This window comes from Magnolia sinica, chromosome 17 (assembly GCF_029962835.1).
Source record: "Magnolia sinica isolate HGM2019 chromosome 17, MsV1, whole genome shotgun sequence".
In the NCBI taxonomy this organism is placed as follows: domain Eukaryota; kingdom Viridiplantae; phylum Streptophyta; class Magnoliopsida; order Magnoliales; family Magnoliaceae; genus Magnolia; species Magnolia sinica.
The window spans coordinates 71,269,012-71,296,695 of NC_080589.1; the positions used below are offsets into that span (position 1 = coordinate 71,269,012).

Here is a 27,684-nt window from a genome sequence, read left to right on the forward strand (position 1 = left end):
TGAATATAAAAGATCGAGAGGCTACATTCCAAGACGATAGCATCCAAACAACCCTATGATTGAAACCTCAAAAATCTGGAGTTCTCCCACAGAACTTCTAAAATCCTCACCACAGTATAACAGTATCTAAACAGAAGAAGAAAAATCTAACAAGATAGAGAGAGGGAGAGAGAGAGTAAAAAAATAAAAATTCAATAGCCTCTTACTCTCGAATCTCCACCTCCTTCCACTCACTCCGTTAGCACCTCGACATCTTCGTCCCCAATCTCTTGCTGCAGCTCCTTGGGATCCTTCCCGTCGACAGTGCACCCCACCAAGACGCACGTGCCGAGAATCTCCTTGATGGTGCCGCTCAGGTCCTTGGCCAAGGATCGTGGCTGCATAACCCTAGCGATCTCGATGATGTTATCAATGGAAATGTTGCCGAAGTGCTTGATGTTCTTCGTCTTCTTGCAGTCGCACTTAGGCTCCTTGAGGGCCTTGATGACAAGGGCAGCGGCGGATGGGACGATGGAGACCTTGGCCTGACAGTTCTGCACGGTGAGCTTGACAGTGACGCGGAGACCCTTCCAGTCCTTGGCCATCTCCTTAGCGATGTCTTCTCCGATCTTCTTCGGTGAGAGGCCGAGGGGGCTGATCTTCGGGGCCAGCGAACTAGAGGACCCCACCTAGCCACCGGTGACCCGGACGTAAACGTCCATGACCTGGGAGGGGTCGAATTTCGGAGGCATGATTCCAGATATACTGTTAGGCTTTTCTCTTTTGGAGGGAAGGTAGGGGTAGGGTTTTTTCCTTTTATCAGCAAGTTTCGGGCCAAAAGGTGAACTTCCACAAGAGTGTGTTCATGCATCCTGAAAACATGGCGCCCTCCAGGATTGTGACTATCCAAAGAGAGTTGGGATCAATCAATCTGGTGGAGAGCATGGTGTATTTAGGGGTCCCTCTTTCATCGGGTAGATGGAAGAAAGATGCATTCCAGAGACTGGTGGATAGGGTGGATGGACACATTAGCGGCTGTAAAGCAAGGTTTCTCTCAATGGCGGGTAAAGCCATCTTGGTGAGTCACGTTTTGGCAAGCATTCCAACCCATACGCTCGCTACTCACGTCCCAGTGGGTGTTCTAAAATTTTTGGAGAGCCACTTTGCTGATTTTCTTTGGGGCTGGGCGGATGGTAGGAAAAAACTCCATTGGCGGAATTGGCGATACATTACTCTACCCAAGACCGAAGGGGGCCTGGGGATTAGGCGACTTCAGGATGTCATGACTGCATTCCGTATCAAGATGGCCTGGACAATTTCTCACACGGCGAACACTAACCTGTGGGCAGCATTCATGCGAGCTACGTACGGCCAGGATCTTCAGACAGATGGTCAGCCACAGCCAATGACTGCGGTATCTCCCTTATGGAAGAGAATCAGAGCTCTTCTCCCTCACATCAAGGCTTCTACCCAATGGCAGATTGGCACAAGTAATTTACACCTTTGGCAAGACAACTGGACCGGACTGGGCCCCTTGCAAGATAGGTTGTCGGTCACCATTCCTCCCTCTCTCCTTTCGTTTAAAGTGAAGGATTTTCTGGGGAAGATGGGTCCTCTCCCCCCTTCTGTCATTTTCTTTATGCTTCCTCAAGAGCAAATAGACGCTATTTTCCATGGGGGCTTTTGTGTGTCAGATGGCCCTGATGTCCCATTCTGGCCGCATAATCCTTCTGGAAAGTTTTCTGTTTCTTCGGCATGGGAGACTTGTCGAGCGCGCAGTCCCCAGATGGTTTGGGGCGGAAAAATCTAGAATGCCTTGATTCCCCCAAAACTGTCCATGCTGGTATGGAGGATCCTCAGAGGGCCAGTTGCGGTGGATACTGCTATTCAATCCCGAGGGGTGCAGATGGCCTCGAGATGCAACTGTTGTGAGCAGACTTATAGACAGAGGCCCTCCGTCGAATCTGCAGATCATATCTTCTTCCACAGTGTCAGGGCGAGGGTGGTCTGGTCCCACTTTGCCAGAATTTATGGAGTGCACATGGTGCGCGGTCTTACGGTAGGTGAATGGCTCTCCCATTGGTGGGGCTCTCGTTCAGCTTTCAACCCTACAGCTCCCTTCAAAAACCAGGTACCATGTTTTATATTATGGGAACTTTGGAAGTGTGGGAATTCCACCCGATTTGATGGGATCCTCGTGCGGAACAAGATCCTGATTTCTCGCATCGCCGATTGGTTGAGAAGAATTGCGGGTAGTCGAGCATCACTGATTATTCACGCCACCAACCAAAGCAGGGTGTTGTCCTCCTTGGGGATTAACCTTCAGACCCATAATGATGTGTCCTGCGTGGTGCGCTAGTTGAAACTGCCAAGTGGGTGGGTCAAACTCAATGTCGATGGGTCATCTCGGGATAACTCGGGACTAGCAGGAGGAGGGGGAGTGTGCAGGACTGAGGATGGTCATCTTCTTTTTGGTTTTTATGCTAGCTATGGACGCGCCTCTAATACCAGGGCTAAAATTTGTGCGGTCCATGATGGTCTCACACATTGCATCAATTACGGCCTAAAAAACATCATTCTTGAATCCGATTCCTCTATGGTGGTTAGTTTTCTGTCGGGTAGCTCTTGCCCGGGCTGAAAATGGAAGTGTTGGCTTCACAGAATTCGGATTATCTGTTCCTATGGTAATGTAAAGTTTCAACACATCTGTAGGGAAGGCAATGGGCCAGTGGATGGCATGGCCAATTTAGGATGTGGGAAACAGGAATCCGCCCTTTTCCCAAACATTGCGGCTCTACCTCAAATGGTGAGAGGCCTCTTGTTCCTAGATAAGGTCGGCTTGGGGACTGTCAGAAAGAGGTTCAAAAGCTAGTGGTAGAGAGTCAGGTTGCGGTTTCAGTTTGGGCTCCAGTTTTTCTCTTGTAAAAAAAATGGGGGGATGCGATTTTTGTAAATCTTACGATAGGTGGCATCAGGCATATTTTCTAGGCTGATGACAGCCCGAAGTGTCCCTTGTACAGGGCCCTTTTTATGAAATGAAGGCTCTGCCCTAAAAATAAAATAAAATAAATGAAATCCTATTCTTACATGTAATCTTGGCATCTAACACTCAACTACTCCGTAACATATGCAAGGACAAGTTCAATGTCTTAAACAAATAGATGGTTTTTCAACACTACAAATAATATGAACCAAGAATGCTGATTATTTTTTAAGTTATGTACAGTGTCTATTTATTACATTTTTTTTTTTTTTTACGAATTAACATATTTGGAACACTTGGCTGAATTTTTCTATCCCATCCAACTGTTTCCAATATTGGGGCCCACTTGCTGATTGAACCTTGTTTTTTCTTCTTCTTCTTCTTCTTCTTCTTCGTTTTTTTTTTCTTTGGGGCGGGGGACCAACCTGATGATGGGTTGGGTCCCAGAGTGATGGGCCATGCTAGCAGATGTGTGGCATCTACATCAGCTTTTTTTGATAGGTGTGGCATCTATATCTGTACAGAAACTGCAGGTTAGGTTCAATTTCACCTTTGCTAATAATGACTTGATGTCTTTCTATTCTATTGTCTCTTTTTACAGATTCTAGAGTCGAGGAGCAACTCTTTTTTTTTTGGGGGGGGGGGGGGGAAGCTGAAGTTGTATTGATATTATGAACAAGCTTACAAAATGAGCAGCTTTCAGGCAGGCGTGGGCCAACCAAAAAAGGGCCCAGCCACCCATCCTATTACTTTATAGATGAAAGAAAGAAAAAAAAAAGAGTACGAAGAGAGGATCCAAATCAGAATTCCCTGAGAGCTCCAATCCTGGCTTTATCCAGGAAGTAGAGTCCCCGAATAAGCCTAGGAAGATTTGCGCAATTGTTAGTTTAGAAAGAGGATTGACTCACAGCTCCTGCTCTAGCAAGACCATCCGCCGGCCTGTTAACCTCACGAGGGATCCTCGAGATGGCGAAATTCGCTTTTTGCCTTAGCTCCATGATTCTCCACAGCCAGTAGTCCCATTTCCAATGAGGTTGCGAAGAGCCATTTATCACATCGACCACAAAGGAAGAGTCAAGACTCAATAATCACGTTAACCAGCCCCTGAGAAATACTAAAAACCATGGCATCATAAAGGGCTCACAATTCCGCCCTGTTGTTGGAGTCTCGACCATACCCCGAATGTAATGCAAACATCAAATCACCATTAGAGTTCCTGCAAATCCCCCCGCCCCCAGACGGGCCTGGATTCCCGGATGCAGCCCCATCAATATTGAATTTTACCCAGCCCGAAGGCGGCTTGCTCCACTTCACCGGATAACAACATTTGGTCAGATTGGGGGTATAGGGCAGACCGAGGTGTTGGGTAAGTGGCCTGAGCCGAGGGGAGTCCTGAAAGAGGTGACAAAGAAGCCACTTAATCCTGCTGATGATCTTGTTGCTGCTTGGGCTGGCACCATCAAATCTGGCTGAATACCTCACTCTCCAAATCTCCCAAAGGATCAAGCCAGGGGCTGTGCAACGGACAATGGAGGGGCCACAGCCGAGGAGCAACTTCAGATCCATTTTAATGTATGATGTTGTGTAAGAGTACATTCTCTTTTGGACATGTTAAAATATTTTCCTTGCCTTCATCTCTCCTTACCATTTCTCGTCTCATAAGTACTGATGGCCAAGTTGATATCATTCCATGACATGTATTTGATATTCTTGTGCTGCGGATTATAGAACTTGGGCTCTTTTGGTTTTGTTGGATTTTTCAATGACCTTTCAAAATACAACAATAGTTGGTGAGATTCTTTCTTTGATCAGAATTCATTATGTTCGCTAGTCTTTCTTTCATTTTCTGGTTCCACACATAAGTCAATTGGTAAGCTAGATCTTTAGTCTCTTTTTTCCCAGTTATGCGGCCATGAGAGGTGACTTTCCATCAAATGAACCTACTGCTTTGTTGGTGAGCTAGATCTCTGTCAGATTCTTGAAGTTTCCCCTCCATTCAAAGGTTTTAGGCAAATTTTTTTTTTTAGGCATTTGGTTCATCATAAAGAACTTAAACTTTCTATTATTTTCATTAGTCATTTTTTGTTTTCTTTCTATGAACTAGATGTCATTAAGTGCATTTTATTTCTGTTAAGAAAAATGTTATTAAATCAAATTCAGTAACGATAGTGACAGTGACAATAACCACTGCAGTGATTGCCTTCCATATGGACAGTGCAGCTAGGAAAGCATCACATTTTGCCAATCTATCAATGGCCAACTTATGCTTCTACTGTTTGAGGAATTCTATGATCCTTAGCCCATGGATTTGTACGGGATCCTCGGTATTTGAGTTCATAATGTAGGGCCCATTGTTTTGTGATTTAGACGGTTGATCCAGTGAGCCCAATCCCGGATGCTTCATGACCCAAAAATTTCCTTGTCGGAGCAAGCCTGACTACTCAATGTGGCAGCTTTTAAGAAGGGGAAAAAAACATAAATATTCCACTTTCAAATCACATCCAAATCTCGAACCCAATTGTGGATGGAGGATAACCCAAATTAAAGATCACACTGTTCATAGTCTGACCATTTGCCTTTTTCATTTAATCCATTTGATATCCACCAATCAAATAGTTCTGATTATCTGAAAATGTGATATTTAAGTGCCCTCTACTCTGTTCACAATGTGGCCCATAATTTGGAAGGTCTGGATTTATGTACATGTATGCTACGTACTATGGATAAGTCACAACCATTTACAAAATGATGAAAAATGCACACATCTTTCCCAGCTCATAGGTAAATTCAGTATAACTGTATATATTTGCTTGCATTTTCCATTCCATATCACTGCCTGAGCATGACTATGAACTCAAACTAATACATGATTTTTCTTGATTTCCTTATCTTTCTTTTACTTCAGGTGGAAGCACAGCTGGAAAATTTCTACGTGCCAACATTTGAGCCGCTCTATCCTTCATATATCAATCCACTGATGCACATTGGCCTAGGGCCTTGTGGACCCTCCATTCTATGACGTATTTGGAAATGGACCACCAGCTGGGCTGTTTCAGGATAACACAACTGAGCAGGGACGCTTCATCTGTACTTGGTCTCAGAATTATTTGATAAAGTGATCAATGATAATCATGGTAAACCAGTGCTGGATTTGGAATCAACCCCAGTGGTGGTTTCCTTATGGTGCTAATTGTCTATTTGTTTCAAAATATCTTTTTAAATAGTAATTTCCCTTCTTCTCTTCTCCATTTCCTTCTGCTCTTGATTTGCAACCATGTCTTTCTGAATGGTAAGATTCTTCCGATCCTTAATTTGCTAGATATTTCCTTGTTGAGAAATTGTGATTATTTTGTATCTGACTTCTTTTAGTATCTGTATTAGTTTTTTTTTTTTTTCCTTTTGCAGTTGAAATATAATTCGTGTTTATTTTTTTGATGTCCTCCATTTACAAGCACTACACCAAACTTGCTATTTTGGAACGCCTACATTTTTGGTTCCCGAACGGCTTAAGGCTGTTTCAAAATTGGAATGGTTAATTTTAAACCATGTTCCAAACCTAAAAAGACCCCTGACCACGAATTGTTTCACTGAGGCGTTTTTCATTCTCTCTCTAGCAAACCCTAACAAATATCACTCCTTTTTCCCTCCCTCTCTAGAAAACTCTAACAAACGCCATGCCTTCCAACTCTGCATTTTGATTAGATCTATTTGTTCTTTGAAAGCTTCAACATCGGTTAATTATCAGAAAGGAGCACATCTTACTCACTAGATTGATTGGTTCTCATCAAAATTTATTTTTTAACCTTGCTGATTTTTTATAGGAGAAAAGTCCACCTGCTAGCAACACATAGGTCCTAAGCCATGGTAAAGGAGGGTTGAGCAATTCGATGCAACAATCATCTATAATTTTTGCACCATGGTCTATCAGCACTGGGGCTCAATGTTTGAAACCAGAACACTGAAACATTGTTTGGGATTTTTATTATTTATTTATTTGGGTTCTCTCTTATTACTGAGCCATCTTATATCATCTGATTGTTGGTTTTGCTAATGATGAGTTTGTTGCAGGTGATAGCAAGCAAAACCAATATTTATATGATACTTGAATATGTTACTGGCGGTGAATTATTCGACAGAATTGTAAGGAGCTTTTGAATATTGTGAAGCTAAAATTCTGCTTTTGACTTTAAATGGATCTCATTATTTAATTCCGTAGCTTGTTTATTCTAAATATGGGATATTGATAACAAATTTGGTCTTTGTTAAAGTGAGAAAGTAGTTAAATTGCTTTCCAAACTGCATTTCCGTAAGAAATGTCTTGCCTTGCCAGGAGCTAGTCTTCCCTAAATCCATTTGCACTCTTGGTAGGATTTCATATGGGATACTATAAATTAGTGCTTTTGTTAAAATGAGACAGGTAGTTAATGTGCTCCCTGGTTGCATTTTTATAAGACATTTTGATTAACACAGAGTTGATTTTTTGTTATCTTTGTTTGAAGAACTCTGTGTAACATCTTGTAAAGGACAAAAAATACCGTTCTCAGAATTTAAAAATTGTGCTGGAAATTGAAAATTTACGACGGTTTTCACCCCCTAATTTTTTGCGGTGCCCTATTTCAAGAATGGTTTAGAACCGTTCCAGAATTGAAAATGTGGGTAATTTTTTGTAACGCCTTATTTAGCCACGGTTAAAACAGTTCCTAAATGGTTAAGAAACGGTTAAAGAGGGATTTTGGTGTAGTGGCATTAGGTCCAGCCTCTCTCATTTTAGCATAAGGAGGATGAAATCAACTTATGGATTCTCTCTATTATTATTATTATTATTATTATTACTCCACTGTTAGCCACCCCCACTAGGGAATCGATACCATGACCTCAGGTGTTGAAACGAGGCATCTTCTCTCAGTCTACCACTTGAGATATGGAAAAGGTCGTTATGGATTTCTCTCCATCATGCAATGGCAATGTAATAAGATGAAAATGCAATACTTGCATGTTGTCATGATCAACATTAATAACAACCGTACATCAAAATCTTATTTTTCTTTCATTTATCACAACATATTTTAGTATCTTATAATATATGTTATTTGTAATGCCAGTTACAAAGCCGTGTTATTTAAGTAATGCAAATGCTAAATTACCGGCCAGCTAAGCATAAGCATTTTCAAACTAAGAAATGAAGGATACAGCATAATAAAAAATTTGAAAACACATATTATATGGAGACCAAGTACCTTCAATTTGCTTGCCAGGAAGAGAGCTGTACACTATTGCGCTGTATCGTCTGGGCTGATCCCATACTCCAGTGACTCCGCTGAGTTGGGCCAAGTCGAACCTAGTCACTCAGATTTTGGGAATCATGGTGTCGAACCAGCTCGGGTCGTGTTAAGTCCGAGTCGACTCACATGACTCATCCGGGTGAGATGCCCATTTTTCCAATAAACGGCTAAGATTAGTTAATCCGAAAACTTGCATCAATTTCAATTCAAACGTGGTTTTGATTCATATTCCATGTTCAGAAAGATTCCGACAGATGGGCCCAGATTGGTCGGCAGAGTTGCTACTTCCAATGGATGAGGAGTTGCCCACTTAGCTGTTCTCCCACTTGCCTGGTATGAAGGCTCGAAGAAAGTGTTATGTACGGTAGCGTCCAATGAACTCTAGTTTATATCTTCTTACGTAACAATAGGATCGTCAGTGGTGGGCCACTGTGTAGAAAACAGAAGGGTGCCGAGAAGAAAGTGTTTCCAACCTCCCACCTTTCGGTTTGTCGCAATCAGACCCAAGAAAAGATGGTAGGCCGCTTCCCCACTCCAATTGATGGTCCGCATCAATCTTCGCGTGCCCCAGTACAGGCTGATTGGTTCAATTCATCCCGTCGGGCCCGCCACTGGATTGTCTAGTTTCCACCAATAAGTTCTTATGGATGGGCCATTCGAGATCCGAAAATCTAACCATTCATCAAGTACTGATCATCTATTTCAAACCAGCTTACAATCTATCACCGTGAATTGACTCAATGGATGGAGGCATGGTGGTAAACCGACGCTTTAAACAAGTGGGGACCACTTTCAGTACAAAACAAAAACAAAAACAAAAAAACAAAAAAGGAGAGAGAGAGAGAGATGATATGTACATCTACCGCCGTGTTGATAGATACACCCTTTATTTGCTACTTTTTGTTAATACAGCAGTACAATTTACGGTGTTCTATTACCAAAACGAATAGGGTATCTTAGTTTACGGGATATATGACTGGAGCATAAGGTGGTCTTGCGGACAATGATACGTCGTTTTAACACTTGAGGTCTTGGTATCCTTCCGTTGTGGGGGTGGCTAACAGTGCGTGTACTAACAGTGGGTGTGTACTAACAGGCTAACCAAAAAAAAGATAAGAAAAATAAAGACGTGTTGATATGTAGCAGCAGCGGTGGACCGAGCCGTTGAAAGACACGTTCACCAAACGGACCAAGCTAGCCATGTGGGAGCCACACTCTGTCCATATGGGCAGCGTGGTGGGCCCCACACGCTGCCACGTGGTTGCTGCCAAGTCAGCAGGTGGGCCTCATATGGACCCCATCTTATGATAAAAAATAAAAGAAAAGAAAAAGAAAAAGAAATAGGGATTTCTTCCCTCTAGCGTTTGATGGACTCTATTGCTTGTTTAACTTGATTTTCTATATATTTTAGGTAGAATATGAAATCTATGATTTTTGTGCATTAAATCTGTGTAAACCATGCTCTTGTAGTCAAATCTGATTTTGTAATTAACCGTATCATGCCGTTAAAAAAGAAGAAGAGGAAGATCTAGTATCAATCTGGAGTACCGTAGGATCATATGTATAAATCTTTATATAGATTAGTGCAGTGGGACCCATTTGGATCTCAACTTATAAATGAGCCCCACTGCACTGTCTCAAGATAAAGATACGAAGATTTGTACGATTACATTGAATTGTATATGTTAATGTAATTTTATACATGTGGATTTGAAATAATGATCCAGGGTGGATCTGGTTCGATACGATATTGTTATCCATTGATCAACGGTATGGATCAACCCCTATCTAATGTGATGTGCCCGTACATGGTGGAAGAAAGGATATCCAATTCATTCTATGAAATTGGAGTACCTAAATGTTTAGATTAACAAATCATCTCATGGATTTAGTGGACGGCGCCCCACCACAAGATCAACCGTTGGATAGTATAAATTATCACGACTTCATAAAATGTATCTTTGATTATAGTAGATTTGTGACATGAGGATTGTGTGGGCCCCACTTTATGCTATCACTACCAACTTGGTGGGCCCCACCATGGATTTGTTTAGATTTGATAATATAATCTTGTTAAAGATCAAGTTCGTGTAAGGTATGATGTTTTGGATTTCTACCCAACTTGTGTCCCAAATTAGATCCTTGATTTATTGTACATCTTGAGTCGGGTAGACACCACCTTTGAATTGTGATTTAGAACCCATGATAAGAAATAAAATCTAATCTAACCTTATACCTATCAATGATCAAGCGGTAGATCGGTGGGCCCCAATTTAAACTGTACATCGAAAGTGGGCCCTACTTCCTATATTAAGTTGCAACCGTAGATTTAGTTATCTAAAAAATATATATGGTTCAAATCATGTTTAGGGCCATGATTTGGCCCAGATTGCCATGATCATTGGATTGATCTTAGATCTGAGCCATGGAATGTATAGTAAAAGACAAAATGATCAACTTGGGTCATTGATATTTTAATTACACCCAATCCAACCATTCATTTTAAGTACAAACACTTATTTGGAAGGTTTAATATAATAAAAGTAATATCCACCTGACCTAACATATAAATCCAAACCATTAGATCGAAAGTTGAGATGAATCATGAAGTTCAATAGTCGAATAAGATGGATCTTAGCATCTAACGTAACTGAGAGCAAGATCTTGACATAACTGTAAGAATTAGACTTGATGGACGATTTAGATTATATTAAAGATGGTGTATTATCAGTTAAATGGACTAAGGCATAGATTTCAGGATCAGGGGCCAACTTTGCTGATCAACGGTCAAATTGTTGATAATTGTTGATTTTGTTATGATATTAGTGTACAAGTACTTGAGTAGTGTAGTGCATTGACTAAATCGTTTAATTATATTCATGTTTTAAAAGAGAAAATTTTTCAAAGAAAGAAAACCGGAATCTAGCCGATAGATCATCAGGGTGATGATCAAGAAGCCTAAATGGTTTAAAGAATAGTGGACATGCTGGGTGAATAGTCATAAGGATGGATTTTCCTGCATACATCCTATGGAATATCATGTACATTTGCTTGTTTACCTTTGATTATTATTAATATCTCCTAAGTATGCAACTGCCTTATATAATAATTGATTATTTAGAACACCAGACAATTTGGGGAATGATCATCCCTTAAATTTTTAAACGAGTGCCCCCACATGAAACCGAGTTGTTATAGGCCTCCTCATTCGACTGAGGTCAAGGCCAATGTAACGCCCATATTTTTTTAAAATAAAATTTTAATTTTAATTTTTGAGTGGAAAAGAGATCCTCCGATCTCATAATCCTTCCTCTTATCTCTCGTTATATAAAACTTTCCTCGTATCTCGTAGTCTCCCAACGAATCTTCTTTCTTAAAAAGGGAACGTAAGAGAGCAAAAGTCCTATCAAAACTAAAAGAACCAAAGAAAAACTCGTAAAAAAAAAACACGGAAGGGAAAGTGGGAAGAAGGATTTTTGGAATTTGCTTATTCAGGTTAGTGTATATTTTTTTCCTTTGTTTTCTTTATGTAATAGTTAATTTGGTATGATCTACACATTGGACGGATTGGATCAATGAAAAATCATCTGTGAAGGTTTAATTCATTCATGTGGAACGGTATGCACATGGCTTTAAAGCTGATGTGCAGAATGTGAGATTTTTTCATGATGGACAGTGATCAGTATGATCTGTATTGTTCATTGGTGTTATAAAACTTAATTATGTAATATTTTTAAGAATCAAACCAATTTGACATCTCAATGGACCGTACTGATCATAAATCTACCAATTTTCTTCCTCAATCTAACGAAATTAAATAAATACCGGAAAAGTAATTATTTGCGTAAGATACAACTTTGCACAGAGAATTATATGACATAATATGAAATGTGTGATTAAATTATGATAATTCATTAGTTCCTTAATATTAAGATAAATTAAAATCTTAAATTTCAGACCAATCAGGCCATTGGATGGGCAACATCGATATGAAGAAATGATAGATACTGAATTCATTATGTGTAATTATAAGATAAAAAATAATTCTTATTTATGTAATTTTAAGAAATCCTAATTCAATTCAAACTATTGGTTTAGGGAATCGTCTCCATCGCATTAAGGTGAGTAATCCCGATGTGTTTCCCATCCATCAAGTTAAAATAGATAGATTGTTTGATATGTTGTATAATTACCCCAATTTAATTGCCATGTACTCTTAGTTGATTTAGATGAATGTATGATTCTTGTATTAATATAATAATAATTATATTATTTGATTAATGCGTTAGATTATGTTAATTCAAATGTGATAATCGAAATAATATATACAATACATGATTCATAATTATTTGGTGCATCTATCAATTGCATGCACAACACGTGCAAAATTCCTGGGGAACCTCTGTGGATAGTATTTTGATAGAATCGTTACAAGAAGCTCACTATACTAGTGGAAGCCTACTCATGGAGTAGATGCGGGCCTTGCTTATGCCTACCAAATGGTAGAATCCTGCCAACGGGTAGATGCGGGTTAACGGGTTTCCAACTAAGGCAAGTGGACGGATTCCCACTTGATGCATTGATGCATTCATTGTATAATATCTGTATTTTTTTAAAATTATATTGTGTATGATTATTGGCATTTTATTATAATTTGATGTAAAGAACCATGTCGGAAATTCTCATTAGGCCTAGACAGCTTACCCTTTATTGATGTAAAACTGTACAGATATGAATGAGGGTGAGCCGATGGCTCAAGAACATGAATACGTGGTCGAGTCGAAAAAACACTTAAGAGACACATGGCCCTACTTGACGGAAGAAGAAGTTATTGTCTTAAACTAGTCATGATTTTTTTTTAAAATTTAATTATATTAATTTGATTTTTTTTAAATGAAATTAGCTTTGTTCATTTTAAAAATTCTCACCTATACATTTGAGGCAACCCTTTACATAAAACAGGGCGGCCATCCATGAAAAGCACATAATAATTATAAAAGGGGTCAAAAAGCTAATCAGATAATCCTAATAGATCCTAATCTAACTTTATCAAGGAAGATAGAGCCTCTAACCTATGGAGGAAGCTCCAATAGACGTTTGGACCAAACATTAGATTGAGAAGCACTTCCTAACTAGGCCATAAAATCCACAGGTGAGTTCCCTTCCCTTTGAACATGTATAAATCTGATTTGACCTCTACGTTGTAACTGATGAATCCTATATACTCACGTCTTCCATTTCCAACCCGGCTTAGCCACTCCATTGAGCAAATCAACAACCAGTCTAAAATTCGATTCTAGAATGATTTTGCTATAACCCCTTTGAATTCCGAGAGCGAGGCCATCATACACCACACGCAATTCTGCAACCGTGTTAGAACTAACCCCATAACCTGCAAAAAAAGCGAAAAGAAAATTGCCCATCTCCCCTCTGCCGATTTCACCTCCTCCCAAACTACTCGGATTGCCTCTGGACGACCCATCAACATTAATTTTAACCCATCCAGGCGATGACCGCTCCCATCTAATCAGAACTGCTTGGCCACTGGTTTTAAAAGCAAAAGGCGAGATCACACTTACTCTTGTATGATTGGTCCTCTTTGAACCAGGAGCGCATCTGTCGGTGTTAGAATTGTTGAGAAGATTGTCCCATCACCTGATTTTGGCAAGAACATGATCTGACGATACCGGTACTCCATAAAAAATCGCACCATTACTTGCTTTCCAGATCTCCCATATAACTATGCAGGGAAGAAGCATTCAACTCATTGATTTGGTCCGCATGGAAGAGACAGCCGCCCACCACTGAAATAGCCGAGTTTCAACCGATAATGCTGCCATAACGTTAATGCCAAACCATCTGCCCACAGTTTGCCAAACAGTCTAAGCAATGCTGCTGTTGACGAACAGATGAAGCAGAGTCTCAATATGATGGGGTTGAGATCCATGAATGGAACAAAAAACATAACTGGAGGCAATATGGACGCCTCTGGATTGAACCGCACTGTCAACTGGGACCGCGTTTTGAAGCACCTTCCAGACAAGAAGTGAGATTTTAGGTGGCAGATTGGCATGCCACACCCATCTTGACCAGCTCCAACCTAGACCCGGATCCCTGCTCAAAGACCACGTTGATTTACTTGAGAATTCACCTGAAGTCGTGAACGGCCAAAATGGGACGTCAGCGTCTGTAGAGATGCTGAACCCTACCTGAAACACATGATCAATAACTCTCTGAGGAAGGAGGAGGAAAGCTGCTGAGGGGGGAGACGACCACTTGGACCGAGCACCTGACGCACCTGTATATCCTGCAAGCTTGCTAGCACCTCTGCTTCAGCCAGCTACGCAAGAGGGCCCAGACCGGTCCAATTCATCTTCCATAAATTACAATTATCGGCACCTATTTGCCATTGAACTCGGGATTCCACCATCGGAATGAGCTCCCTAATTCTCTTCCATAGGAGAGAAGATACCTGCCTCGATCGATTAGAAGCCTCTGGAGACAAGTCATGATGATACTTAGTCACCATGAAAGATTTTCAAACATTGTCTTCCTATTCAAAATTAATTGACCAAGCCATTTTCCATCGAAAAACTTTCATAATATCCGCAAGTTTTCTAAAACTGATGCCCCCCTCCTTTTTTTGGCGTTGCCAGCGAGTGCCAATTCTTCCCATGACATTTCTGCTTTCCTTCAAATCAGCCTCAGAAAAAATTCATCATGTGTCTCTCAATTAATTTCAGCACCTGAGAAGGGACATGGACAGCCACCATAGAGTGGACCGGAATACCTGAAAGGACACTCTTCACCAGGATCGCTCTCCCGGCCTGGGATAAAATACCGGCCTTCCACCTATTAATGCGACCCACAACTCTATCAACCAATAGCTTAAAAGCGCTTGCTTTGAGCCTCCCGTTTGCCATTGGGACTCCCAGATAAGTGAAAGAAGAAGACGAAATGCCGAAACCAAGGATAGCCTCAATTGTTCTAATTCTCGCACGAGACAACTTTTTTGAATAGAAAAAGGAACTTTTCCTTAGATTGATACTTTGGCCCGAGGACATTTAGAAGGAGTCAAGGAATTTCTTAATACGTAGCAGCATGGATTTACTCCCATTTGAGAAAATTAACGTATCTTCAGCATAAAGCAGATGTGAGATCATTAGGCGCCCTCTGCACACGGCAAAAGGTCGGCAAATTTGACGATTAAATAGGCATTTGAGACCTTTGCTAATAGCCTCAGCTGAAAGAATGAACAAGCTTGGAGAAATTGGGTCTCCTTGCCTTAGACCTCTTGAAGATTTAAAGAAACCCGCCATCTCTCCATTTACAAGAACAGAAAACCAATTATTCGCCCAACATTTTTCTACCATCTTAATCCAACACCTGCTGAATTCAAACCGATTCAAAACCTGCTTCAGGAAGTCCCAGCTTACCCTGTCATATGTTTTGTCCATGTCTAACTTCAAGACAATGTTGCCCCCGCGAACCGGTCCATTTAATTCCTTGAACAACTCTTGAGATAAAGCAATATTTTTCCGCTATCAAACGACCTTGAACAAATGCCCACTGTTCAGGCGATATCAACAAAGGCAGAATCTGACTAAGCCCGGAGGCTACTATCTTGGAGAAAACTTTGTACAAACAGTTGCACAAACTAATAGGACGATAATCAGAAAACCGCTTAGGAGAAGCTAATTTCGGAATTAAGCAGATAATAGAAGCCGAGACAGACCTGGGAATATTTCCTCCTTAGAAGAGAAAGGAGATCGCCCGATGAATGTCGTGACCCACCACTTCCCAGCAAGATTGAAAAAAACTTGCTGAGAAGCCATCAGGCCCAGCCGCACTGTCTTTAGGGATGGAGTAAACTGCCGAGCGGACCTCCAACAGCGAAGGGATCTCCAATAAACGGTCGTTGTGGGCCTGATCGACCAACTGAGGAATATAATGTAGGAGGTCCTGATCAATCTGAGAAGGATTGGTGCTAAAAAATTACTAGAAATGGTCCACCGCTGCTGCCTTTAACTCTGCCTGGCCTTCCGCGATTTGCCTAGAACCCAGCTCCACCCGACTAATAATTGCTCTCCTATGCCTTTCCATAACGGAAGCATGAAAAAATCTCGTATTCTTGTCCCCCTCTGTCGGCCAATCCACCCTTGATTTCTGCTTCCAAAAGATTTCCTGCATAATCTCCAAGGACACTAACCTGGCTGAATTTGAATTGATTTATTGCTGTAAGCTGACAGTTTCATCGTTAGATCTTAATGAAGCTTGGATACGCTCCTCCAGCTCAACCGCAAGGTTCTTTGTTAGCTTGTTAATTTGATTTTCTTAGATTGTCAATTATTTCTTTCAAGTTGTTGGACATATTTATTTCATTTAATAAGATCCTGAATGGGAGGATCATTAACCATGTTTATAATTGATTATTAGAATGGATGATCGTTTCTTATTTATAAGATATTGTTGAGTATTAATGGAACTTAGATCTATGGTAGAGCTACTATGTAGATGAATTTTTGTAAAAAAAATCTAATAGTTTAAGTACACTTAGTGTACAAGTCATGATATGGATCTCAGGTCCGAAGTATACGCCAAGTACCCGAAATCTGGGTCGTAACAGCCAAGGAAGAGGTTGGTCACTCATCGCTAGATTATACAGTCACACATCGTACGTAAGAAACTATGAGTAACTCTTATGAGTACACTACATGTGATGAATTTGTATAAGTCTTGGTTGAATGGGTAAAGGTAGGTCGAATGATATGCACAACCATAGCTCTGGTGGTTCTAGTTATAACTGTACCTCAGTTATTGGCATACTAATTCTCATATTCTTACTTTTATATCTTTAGCTTGTTATAAATCATACATATTACTACTTTGTAGGCTTTTAGCTTATTTTTTAAAAGAAAAACCATCGAAGTTCTAAAAAAGATTTAGAGACTTCGAGAGCAGAATGATGCATTTGAGAAGCATGCTCTTGCTGATATGATAATTGAATAAAGATTGTAACTTTTGTTCTTGATTTGAATCATGTTTATGTTTGGATGAGGTTGACCATATGAATGATTGTACTGGACAATTATTATTATTCTTGGGTTGGATGATGATTTGATTATTTAATGATGCTTATTATATTTTCGTCCTCAAATGCTCTGTCCGTACATACAAGGTCTAAGTTGGGAAGGTAAGTTTTCCACTATTCATAAAAGAGGCTGGATAAAAGGTGGCGTTTACGGTGATAATTTTCTCAAAGAAATTTATCAGCCGTGACAAGGAAAACCAAGTGCAGAAATACATCCATAATACATCCAATGGGATGATCCCATACTCCAGCGACTCTACTGAGTTGGACCAAGTCGAACCTAGTCACTCAGATTTTGGGAATCATGGTGTCGAACCAGCCCGGGTCGTACTAAGTCCGAGTCGACTCACATGACTCATCCGGGTGAGACACCCATTTTTCCAATAAACGGCTCGGATTAATTTATCCATATGGTTGAAAACTTGCATCAATTTCAATTCAAACGTAGTTTTGATTCATATTCCATGTTCAGAAAGGTAATCTGTGACGATTCCGACAGATGGGCTCAGATTGGTCGGCAGAGTTGCTACTTCCAACGGATAAGGAGTTGCCCACTCAGCTGTACTCTTTTTTTTTATTTTTTATTTTTATTTAAAGAACCAAGTAGTAAAAATAACCATTGTTGCAAACAAGTCTAGCTAATATTATCCCAAATTCTAGGCTCTCTCTCTCTCTCTCTCTCTCTCTCTCTCACACACACACACACACACACACCCATCTCAAAGCATTTCAGAAAGCCAAACGGAACATATGAATGAAAAACAAACCTAACAAAACCTCGGGGAAACAAAACCTTGCTCAGCGCAACCTCCTTGCTTCCCTTTCAGACTCGAGCAGGGTAAGGATGTCGCCTTCCCTGACAGGACCCTTCACATTCCTCATGATGAGTCGATTCTGGTCATCCAGGAACTTGACCCTGACCTGAGTCACTTGTCCTCTTGAACCTATGCGGCCCATCACCTTCACCACCACTGCAAGCTTTACTTGAGAATCCATTCTGCGAGCTGCGCGCGTTAGAGAGACAGAGAGAAGAATGCGAGCGCAGCTGCTGCTTTGCTTTCGAGTTCTTCAGCAAAAGACCACACTCAGCTGCACTCTCACTTGCATGGTATGAACGCTCGAAGAAAGTGTTATGTACGGTAGCGTTCAATGGACTCTAGTTTAGATCTTTTTTTACCTAACAATAGGATCCTCAGTGGTGACACCCAGATCCATAGCTCAAGTGGTAGACCGAGTGAAAGATACCTTGTTTCAACACTGAGGTCTTGGCATCGATTCCCTAGTAGAGGTGGCTAACAGTGGAGTGGGCCACTGTGTAGAAGACAAAAGGGTGCCGAGAAGAAAGTGTTTCCAACCTCCCACTTTTCGGTTTTTCACAATCAAACCCAAGAAAAGATGGTAGGCTCCTTCACCACTCCAATTGATGGTCTGCATTGATCTTTGCGTGCCCTAGTACAGGCTGATCGCTTGCCAAGGAAGAGAGCTGTACACTGTTGCGCTGTATCATCTGGGCTGGTCACTGTAGACAATAAGAGATGAACATCCTTTGGGGTCATTCCCAAGATCTTATGAGAACCCTTAATTTCTTGATGCTTGAAGCCTGTTTGGACGCACCCTTAAAAGGGGCATTGTACTCCTAAATCTAGTTTTTGGCCAAGTTGTAGATAGTACCGTTCATTTGGATGCACTTTACAAACCTTAGTTTGATCCCTCACTTGACAAAACAGGTGCTAAAAATCCCATTTTTTGAAATACGGCAGTCAATCGAAAAATTAAGCTTGAAAACCCCTTTCGTAGAAATGGGTCCAAACAAGTCCTTGGGTAGTCTGAACCAAAGGAATTGTATGGTAGAGCTCACAATTCCATACATGTACAGTACTTTGGGCTTTTCTTCCACTGAATGTGGCCTTGTCTTCTTGTTTTCTTAATTGCCACGAACATAAATAATAATAATAATAATAATAATAATGGAACTCCTAACGCACATGAAAAGTGAAAGGTGTTAGAAAACTGTCTCCAAAAGCAGGTAGCCGCAGCCATTAAGGTACCATGCATGGCCAAGTCAAAACGAGATAACAATATACAGTAAAAAAAAATTTAAAAAAAATCCCTGAAGCCTCTCCAAAATTTCTCGAACGAGGCTTTAACCGTGTATAACCAATGAATTAATCCAATCAATAGTAGGGCATGCAGTGCCAAAGCTTGTGATTCAGATAGAAATCTTATGCCATAATGACCTATTCATATAGGGACTGCTTATAAGAAGCACTTCCTCTAAATATAAAGGAAAGAAAAAAGTAGGAGTGTTTTGTATGTTTGATTAGCAGACAGGCGGCTGTAGGTAGGGATGTACACAAACTGAGCTAGCTCGGTTAGCTCGCTCGACTCGGCCTGAAAAAGCTCAAAACAACTTGACTCGTAACTGAGTTTGATCCGAGTCGAGCCAATTTTTACAGCGCGAAAATAAGTTCGAGCCAAGTTCAAGCAGGCCCAGCTTGACTCGACTCAGATCGATTCAGTTCAACTCGGTACACCACTATATATACCCCTTAAAAATAAATTAATTTTTTTAAAAAAAAAAAAAAAAAACCTACTTCATATAACAAATACCCTCCCTCCCGGTAGCTCACCCGCATGCCTAAACCCTAACCCATCCATCTTCCTCCCTCTCTCTCTCTCTCTGCTCTCCCCCTCATCTCTTATAAGTTGTAACCCATCTTCCTCCCTCTCTCTCTCTCTACTCTCCCTCCTCTCTCGAGCCCAGCTCGACTCAGATCGGCTCGATGCACACCCTAGCTGTAGGTGATCAGCTCTAAACTATTAAAGGGTCCATATTTCTACTAATAAACGGCCACTGATCGAAGAATAGAATGGTCCAAAAATATGATTTCAAGCTTTTGATCAGTATACAGTGGATCCCACCACATGGACGGTTTCAAATAACACCTACCTACTATCAAAGTACATCTGTTGATTTTAAATGACCACTGGACCAAAAGGCTTATAAAATATAACAACGTCAAAATCGATCAACATCAAAATTAATCAATAGTTGAAAGTCATAGGACTCTCGTAATTAAATACAAACCGTCCTTGGCTCAGGATCATAGAAGGTCCTTAGAAGCGAGAAAGGTCAGAAGGCGAGAAGGCGTGAGCCCAACGTTCCCTTCCTTCCCTTCTTTCCACATTACCCCACACATATCTCTCTCTTCTAAGGACCCAAGAATGCCGAGGAAGCTGCCGGCTCTCAACGACAGCTGGATTAGGACCCATGGCGGAGAAATCTTCTTCTTGCTTGAGAAGAATATCACAATGTGTGATGTAAACCAAAGTCTCGTGTCATCCTCAACAAGGAGGAGATGAATACCAACCTCATCCCGGCAATGACGGAGAGGGAGGTGTTGCTGATGAATCGTCTGCGTAAGGGCCTCCCAGTAGTGGCCATTGATCTGACAGGTCAGCAGTATGAAGTGGTCATCAAATGGTGCTCCAGCATCAACGAATACGTGCTCAAAGGAAATTGGAATCATATTGTCCAGAACTACGTATTGGAGGAAGGTGATTCCATCCTCATGTATTTCTTCTGACGCGTAGATAATGACTTGTGTTTGATCATCGAGGGAGTTAAGAGGGATGGAGAGTAAGCGTTTGTGCGTAGGGTCTCTCTCTCTCACTGTTGCTGTTTTTTCTCTTGTGGTTTTCTTTTAAGTATGTTATTGTTGTTGTAATCGTAGTAGTGTTTGTTGTCGTTGATATTTCCTTGTATCGGTGGTGATGAAAACCTTGTTTAGAGAGAGAGAGAGCTTGTATCGGTGGTGATGAAAACCTTGTTTAGAGAGAGAGAGAGCTTGTATCGGTGGTGATGAAAACCTTGCTTAGAGAGAGAGAGAGAGAGCTTGTATCGGTGGTGATGAAAACCTTGTTTAGAGAGAGAAAGAGAGAGCTTGTATCGGTGGTGATGAAAACCTTGTCTAGAGAGAGAGAGAGAGAGAGAGAGATTCAGTGACTAAATGAAGGATTATTATTATTATTGCTTTTTTATTTTTTAATGAAAAGTTGGGATACTTTTGTTAATATAAGAAAAATGGGCTCCACCTTCATTAAAAACAGTATTCATCCATACTTTTAGTGAAGGTGGAGCCCATTTTCTTTGTATATCCCTTGTAGTCATGGGCTCGAAAACGACACGAATCTGAGTTGTTGGTGGGCCATACGAGGGCTTAGATGTACACAGTTTGTGGATTATTAAAAACCATCTGTCTGCTCTGGTCCACTTAATCTTTTGATTCCTATCGATACTGGATACATTTCATAAAATTTTTAGTAAATTTGGATGGATGGTTTGGATCATGAAGATCTGAAATGGTGTGGTGCACATCCGTTACCACATACAAGTGCACCTACTACATGAGGATAAGATCATTTTAGTATTACCCGATGTTGTACCGAAGTCGATCGGTCTTACCTGTTACCACGGTCCACCCTAATGTATGTATTTTCTATCCACTTGAAAGAAACGTGCTCTCATCAGATAAAAACGAAAAGAACCTCTTTCTGCGGCTGTGTGGGGCCCACAGAGATTTCCATAACAAATCCACTCCATCCATCTGTTTTGAAAGACCACCATAGTATAGAAATCTAAAAAGAGGCAGATCCAAAACTCAGGTGGGCCATACCAAACGAAACAGTGGTGATTGAATGCTTGGGGTTGACAGAAGTTTTATGGCAGGATGATATTTGTTCCTACTGTTTATCTGAGTGGTATTAACCCTACAAACGGTTTAGATGTCGTGTAAACATCATGTGCAGCTCCAAGAAAGTTTGGATAGTAGAAGCTTTGTTCCTCCTGTTTTGTTGGTATGGCCTGCCTGAGTACCTCTGAAAGTATACCCTGGGTATAATAACTTCATTGGTCTCATGATCGACTCCCGCGGCAATACCCAGAAGAGACTGGAGAAGGAATCTGGTGCTAGAGTTCTCATTCGGGGGAAAGGCTCAGTGAAGGGAGGGAAAGCTCATCATAGGCGGGACATGAAGCCTGACCCCTCAGAAAATGAAGACCTTCATGTCTTGGTAGAAGCAGATAACAAGGAATCATTGGATGCTGCAGTAGGAATGGTTGAGAAGCTACTGGTTCCAGTCGATGAGGCGACAAATGAGCATAAAACCTCCCAGTTAAAAGAGCTCACTGAACTGAATGTCGTGTGCAAAACGAGTGGTGAGCTGGGGCACAGGCAACATACATGCCCAAGTAGAAATTCAACATACAGCAGGGGTGCTACTGCTGATTGCCCTTCGATGGCATCTGACCCAGGGAGTAAAATGGTCAGCCTACACCATTGCTTTCTTGGTGGATGGCCTGCTTATAGTACTATGCCTTGTTACAGCCCTTATCCTCAGTTTGGTCTTGAGAGCAGAATCGACAAGGATATCGCTGATTCAAATCTATACGTGGCATACCTTCCTCAGGCTGTGGATGATCGTCAGTTGATCGAGCTGTTTTCTCCTTTCGGCAGGCTCATCAGTGTGAAAGTAGTCAGGGACAAAATGACAGGTTTAAGCAAAGGCTTTGGCTTTGTTAAGTATGCTGATCCTGTCGATGCTCTCTATAATGAATATATCGGTTACTGAAAAAAAAAAAGGGTCGTCCACTGACGTATGTCTGACGCTTAGCATATCTTCACCGTAGATCATGGTGTCCCAGTTGATACAGGTGTTTCTCTTTCCAATGTGTCCCAACGGGCAGCTGCTTTATCCAAAGGTATTTACCAAAGTAAATCATCTGAATTTAAGAAATGCAAATGCTCAACTCATTAAGAGTGGGAACTGCTCCCACTCTGAGATCCTGGACATTCATAAGGTGGGCCACAAAGCATCTGCTGTGGCCTGAGGGTCAGGCTCATCAAGTGTACAATGTACATGGAATGCAGTCTTCTGGTCATTCCTTTTTAATCATTTTCTTTATATGCATGTGGCACCTGATGACTGATTTCTAGGCCAGTGTGCATATATGGTGGGGCCAATCTGATGAGTGGCTCAGATCACACAGGCTCGGCATCAAATGTTTTGTATAGCTTCTGTTTCTTGTGGTCTCACTCAATCATGTTTTCTTTGTGTTATGAATTTATGCAGGATTTGCTGAAGATAAGGTGTTTCGAAGCTCCACTGGCATTTGGTTTCTGCTCGAGCCACGGACTGTAAAGCAAAACTCCCTTTGCTTTGGTTGTAAGATGTTAGTAATGCATGCTTATGCTGCAACCATGCATGCTTATCTTACACAAGCCCTGTGGTGACGTGCATAGATCTGCTTATCTTATACATGAAATGCATGCTCATGAATGAGAATGTTGTCTTTTTTGGCCATTGGAGCAAATGAATTGTTTTTGAAGAACTTGCAACACTCATTGATGATGGGTGGGAATCCTTTTGCAAATCTAAAATGGGATACTGAAACTCTTCCCAAAAGTGAGTGGGATACCCATTTCAACCATGCAAACATGATTACTCTGTTTGCCTGAGTCAACTCAAGTTGGCTAGAAATCAAGCTGAGTCACAATGAAATCGCTGGCAGGATCGACTCAGTTAGGACTCGGCATGACTCGTTGAGTTGGCTCGCCTACGTGACAACAACTTGGCATGAATCGAAGCGAGTCACTCACTGAGTTCATGCATCTTTTAAAAAAAATATAATAATTCTAAATAGCTGTTATTACGAAAATCCTATTTATAGTTTAACTATTAAATATCGAGTCATAGCGGATCAAGCCTTCGACTCGACCCAACCTGACTGGATATTGAGTCGAGTTGAATTCTTTAGGGTTTTTAAACTATGGTCCTTTGTTTGTGGGATTGCGGCCTAAATGATTCGCATGCACCTTAAAGGTATGAGGTGGGACGTTGTAGGAGGCCAATGGTGCAGCTTAAATGGCGGAAGAGTAGTCCATTGAGGGTTAGAAAATGTAGTCGATTGTCTAATCTCAACTAAAGTGGCCCCAGATCCTGTGCTGAACTTATTTTTAAGTGGCAACCAAACAAAGTACTAGTCGATATTATGTTGTCATTACCTAGAAACCATAAAATCTCCAACTCACCTAAGTCTTATAGATTTTATATTTCTATAATATCAAGACTTAAATGGCAGTACAAATTAAAATTTTCCGTACAGAATATGCATGGATTGAACTTGTTGGACAATCTGGATAGATGACATGTATAAGGCTTTATTGGGACCTAGATATGGGATGTGAGTGAGACCTATCTGGGAAAACCACTTTAACGTATGCATTACGTATCTATATAGTCTATTAAGAAAATATATATAAAATATAAAAAAAATACTCGTAAAATACTGTGAATAGTTAAGCAAGGAATGGATGAAAGAGGCTTCAATAATCGAAGATCGGCTATCGGTGGGAGCGTGTTGTAACTCCAAGACGAGAGAGCATGAGAGAGAGATGCGGCTATGAATCCTCCTTTTGTAATTGCAAAATGACAGTTTTTTCTAATCGAAACTTTAATTAAAGCCATGATTAAAATCGAAAAGAAATTAAAAAAGAGATCAAGAAGATTAAAAAGAAGAATGAAGAATCCAAAAAAACCTCAAATAGATTTTCTGAAATATTATTTTTTTTCAATAACATGTACCGATAAAAAGTCTAGAGACATGCAGCTCGCTGTCTCGCCCGCATGAATGTAACACCACTTCCTTTCCTCACCGTCCACTGGCAAATAAAAAATATAAAATCTGAGCCAGGGAGCGGTTTAGGTGAGCGCCCGGCCGACCCAAGACGGTGCGTTCCTCACCTAGGGCCCACCTTTATGCATGTATTCCACGCCGTCCATCCGTTTTTCAAGATTATTTAAGTCATTATCCTAAAAATAAGCAGATCCAATTACAGGTGGGCCATACCATAGGAAACACAGTGTTGATTTGACCATTAATGGACCACAAAAGTTTTGGATCAAGCTGACGTGCCCTTATCAACAGGTTGGATGGCAAATAAACATTACGGTGGGCCCTAGGAAATTTTTAATGGTAGGGCGTTTATCACCACTGTTTCTATAGTATAGTCCACCTAAGATTTGGATATTCTTTATTTAGGAGCTCATGGCCTAATAGCAAATCAAGTGGACGGCTTAGATATAGAATATATACATCAAGATGGGCCCCACAGTTATGCCGCACCTAATCAGCTCCATGGATGGAAGGTCCTTCTTAGTCTTACTCGCACGTGCCGGACGACAGCGGAAGCGGATTAGGTGAGGCCCCCGCTCGACTGAGGTGGGTGGGACCTCTAACTGTGTGGGGCTCACAGTCGTGTATGTGCCTTAAATCCGCACTGTCCAACCATTTTGATAGCTCATTTTAGCGTGTGATCCCAGAAATGAAGCTGACTTAAATATTAGGTGGACCACACCACAGGAAATAGTCTATGATTGAATCCTCACCATTAAAAACTTCATGGATTACGTGGGAATGTTCATTTTCCATCCAACCCGATGACAAGGTCCATAACACGTTGATGAAGAGACCACAAAAATGTCATCTCGATCCAAAGGTTTTGCGGCTCCTAAGAAGGTTTTAATGGTAAATCACTACTGTTTCGTATACTATAGTCTATTTCATTCTTTGGATTAGACGTTAAAATCAACTGTCAATATAGATGGATGGCGTAAATGTATTCAAATACATCATAGTGGCCCCACAGTCGGATCCCACCTACCTCATGAAACCCAGAAGTGGTGTGTGGATGAAAGGATATAAGAGAAGGAAAAGTAAGCCACTGGACTGCATATTCAAAATTCTAATGAATGAGTAGGATTTGAACATGGAATACCTATAAGAATTTTATAAGGTAGGCCTTATTGATCAACGGTCTGGATTGTCCTACGGGTTAGATAATGTAATCGGGTGTACCAGTGGAACCCACCAAGTTGTGATACATCCAGAAATTCGTGTAGGGGTGGAATGCTAAAACTATAAAACACATATAGTATTCAAGTAGAACCAGGACTGCAATTCGTGTGAAGTCTTTAGGGAGAGGAGTTTTGATGGGTTTCAAACTCTTCTACCCTCAACATGTATAAAACAGGTCCGAGTCTCCAATCCAACACTAGTGACTGAAGTTACAGTCTTATCATAGCTTCTCTAAAGGGTGTAAGGAGAGGAAGACCTCAACATCTTATCTTCAGCAATGACGTCCCAACAAGGTAAGCCATTCAGCCCTTCAAATCTTCATATCCGATGCATACCATGATTCTTGCTATTTCATAAACAGACTTACAATACCATACTTGAGAGCAGGTGCATGTTTTTTAAGAAGAAACGCTAAGGGCCCGTGTGGCCTAGCGGATTGGAAGGGATTGGAAGTTAAATCCTGAGATTGGCCGGGCATGCCAAACAAACTGGGTAATCTGATCCTAGGATATAGCAATCCCATGGATCTTAAGACAATCCACTAACAACACCATCATTACCTTTAAATCTCATCCAATCTACCCTAATCTGTTCAAATTTGCCTGGGACATGTTTGGTTCGAGGGATTGGAAGGGATAGGAAGGTTTAATCCCAAGATTGGTTGGGCATGCCAAGCAAGCTCAATATAGCAATCCTGCGATATAGCAATCTCATGGATCTTAAGACAATCCACTACCAACACTATTATTACCTTGAAATCCATGCCATCCACCCTAATACCATTCAATCCCGGGCCCTAAGGAAGAAGGATGCCTCGGATCAATCCAAATTTGCTAGTGAGTTGGTGGACCGGGAAAGCCCTTCTATCTAGGAGGTTCCGAGACATGGCCATTCGGTAACTGGTTGACAGAAGCGGTGGCCATTCCGAAACGTGGCTCGAGATGTGCGTAAAAGTACCATTTCTCTTCGACAAAAGAAACGTCAGCAATCTGACGGAAGCATTTGTCGGGAATAACGAGGTCATTCCACGGGGAGTTTGATGAGATCCGCGCTGGAGTTTGATGAGATCCACTAGCGCATGAGAAGTTTGATTCGCAGGCACTTTAAAAGTGTACACGTGGCATGCATTTTCTCAAATTAATTCGATGAAACTATAAAATTTTAAAGTTCGTGTGCAAATGGATACTGTAAGGAGATTGATTTCGGAATATCCTAACCTTTGATTCGTGGACAGTTTTTTTAAAAGGACCAATGGATACTTTTTTAATCGTTCAATAAATGTGTACCAATCCAACAGTCAGATTATTATAAAAGCCTAATATTTGATTCATGATGCATCTAAAATGGAAACAATACGTTAGACCGTTTTATTTACATATTTATATCCCATGTATGGAATTTCTAAAAAAACCTTGTTTTTTGCAATATGAGT

At 41.0% G+C, this 27,684-nt stretch overlaps 3 protein-coding genes across 3 annotated transcripts; 1 reads left to right on the top strand and 2 right to left on the bottom strand.

Annotated features, from left to right (window-relative positions):
• Positions 1–784, bottom strand: LOC131230766 (large ribosomal subunit protein uL11x-like). Its single transcript, XM_058226735.1, has one exon. It carries the CDS (start codon positions 582–584, stop codon positions 231–233), a length of 354 nt encoding a protein of 117 aa, XP_058082718.1. The 5' UTR covers positions 585–784; the 3' UTR covers positions 1–230.
• A 17,207-nt stretch (positions 785–17,991) lies between these two features.
• LOC131230963 (small ribosomal subunit protein eS28-like) lies at positions 17,992–18,413 on the bottom strand. Its single transcript, XM_058226992.1, has one exon. It carries the CDS (start codon positions 18,329–18,331, stop codon positions 18,134–18,136), a length of 198 nt encoding a protein of 65 aa, XP_058082975.1. The 5' UTR covers positions 18,332–18,413; the 3' UTR covers positions 17,992–18,133.
• A 2,305-nt stretch (positions 18,414–20,718) lies between these two features.
• On the top strand, positions 20,719–22,966 carry LOC131230618 (splicing factor-like protein 1). The gene is made up of 2 exons (XM_058226514.1): positions 20,719–20,893; positions 22,221–22,966. Exons 1-2 carry the CDS (start codon positions 20,719–20,721, stop codon positions 22,964–22,966), a joined length of 921 nt encoding a protein of 306 aa, XP_058082497.1.
• The last annotated feature ends 4,718 nt before the right edge of the window (positions 22,967–27,684 follow it).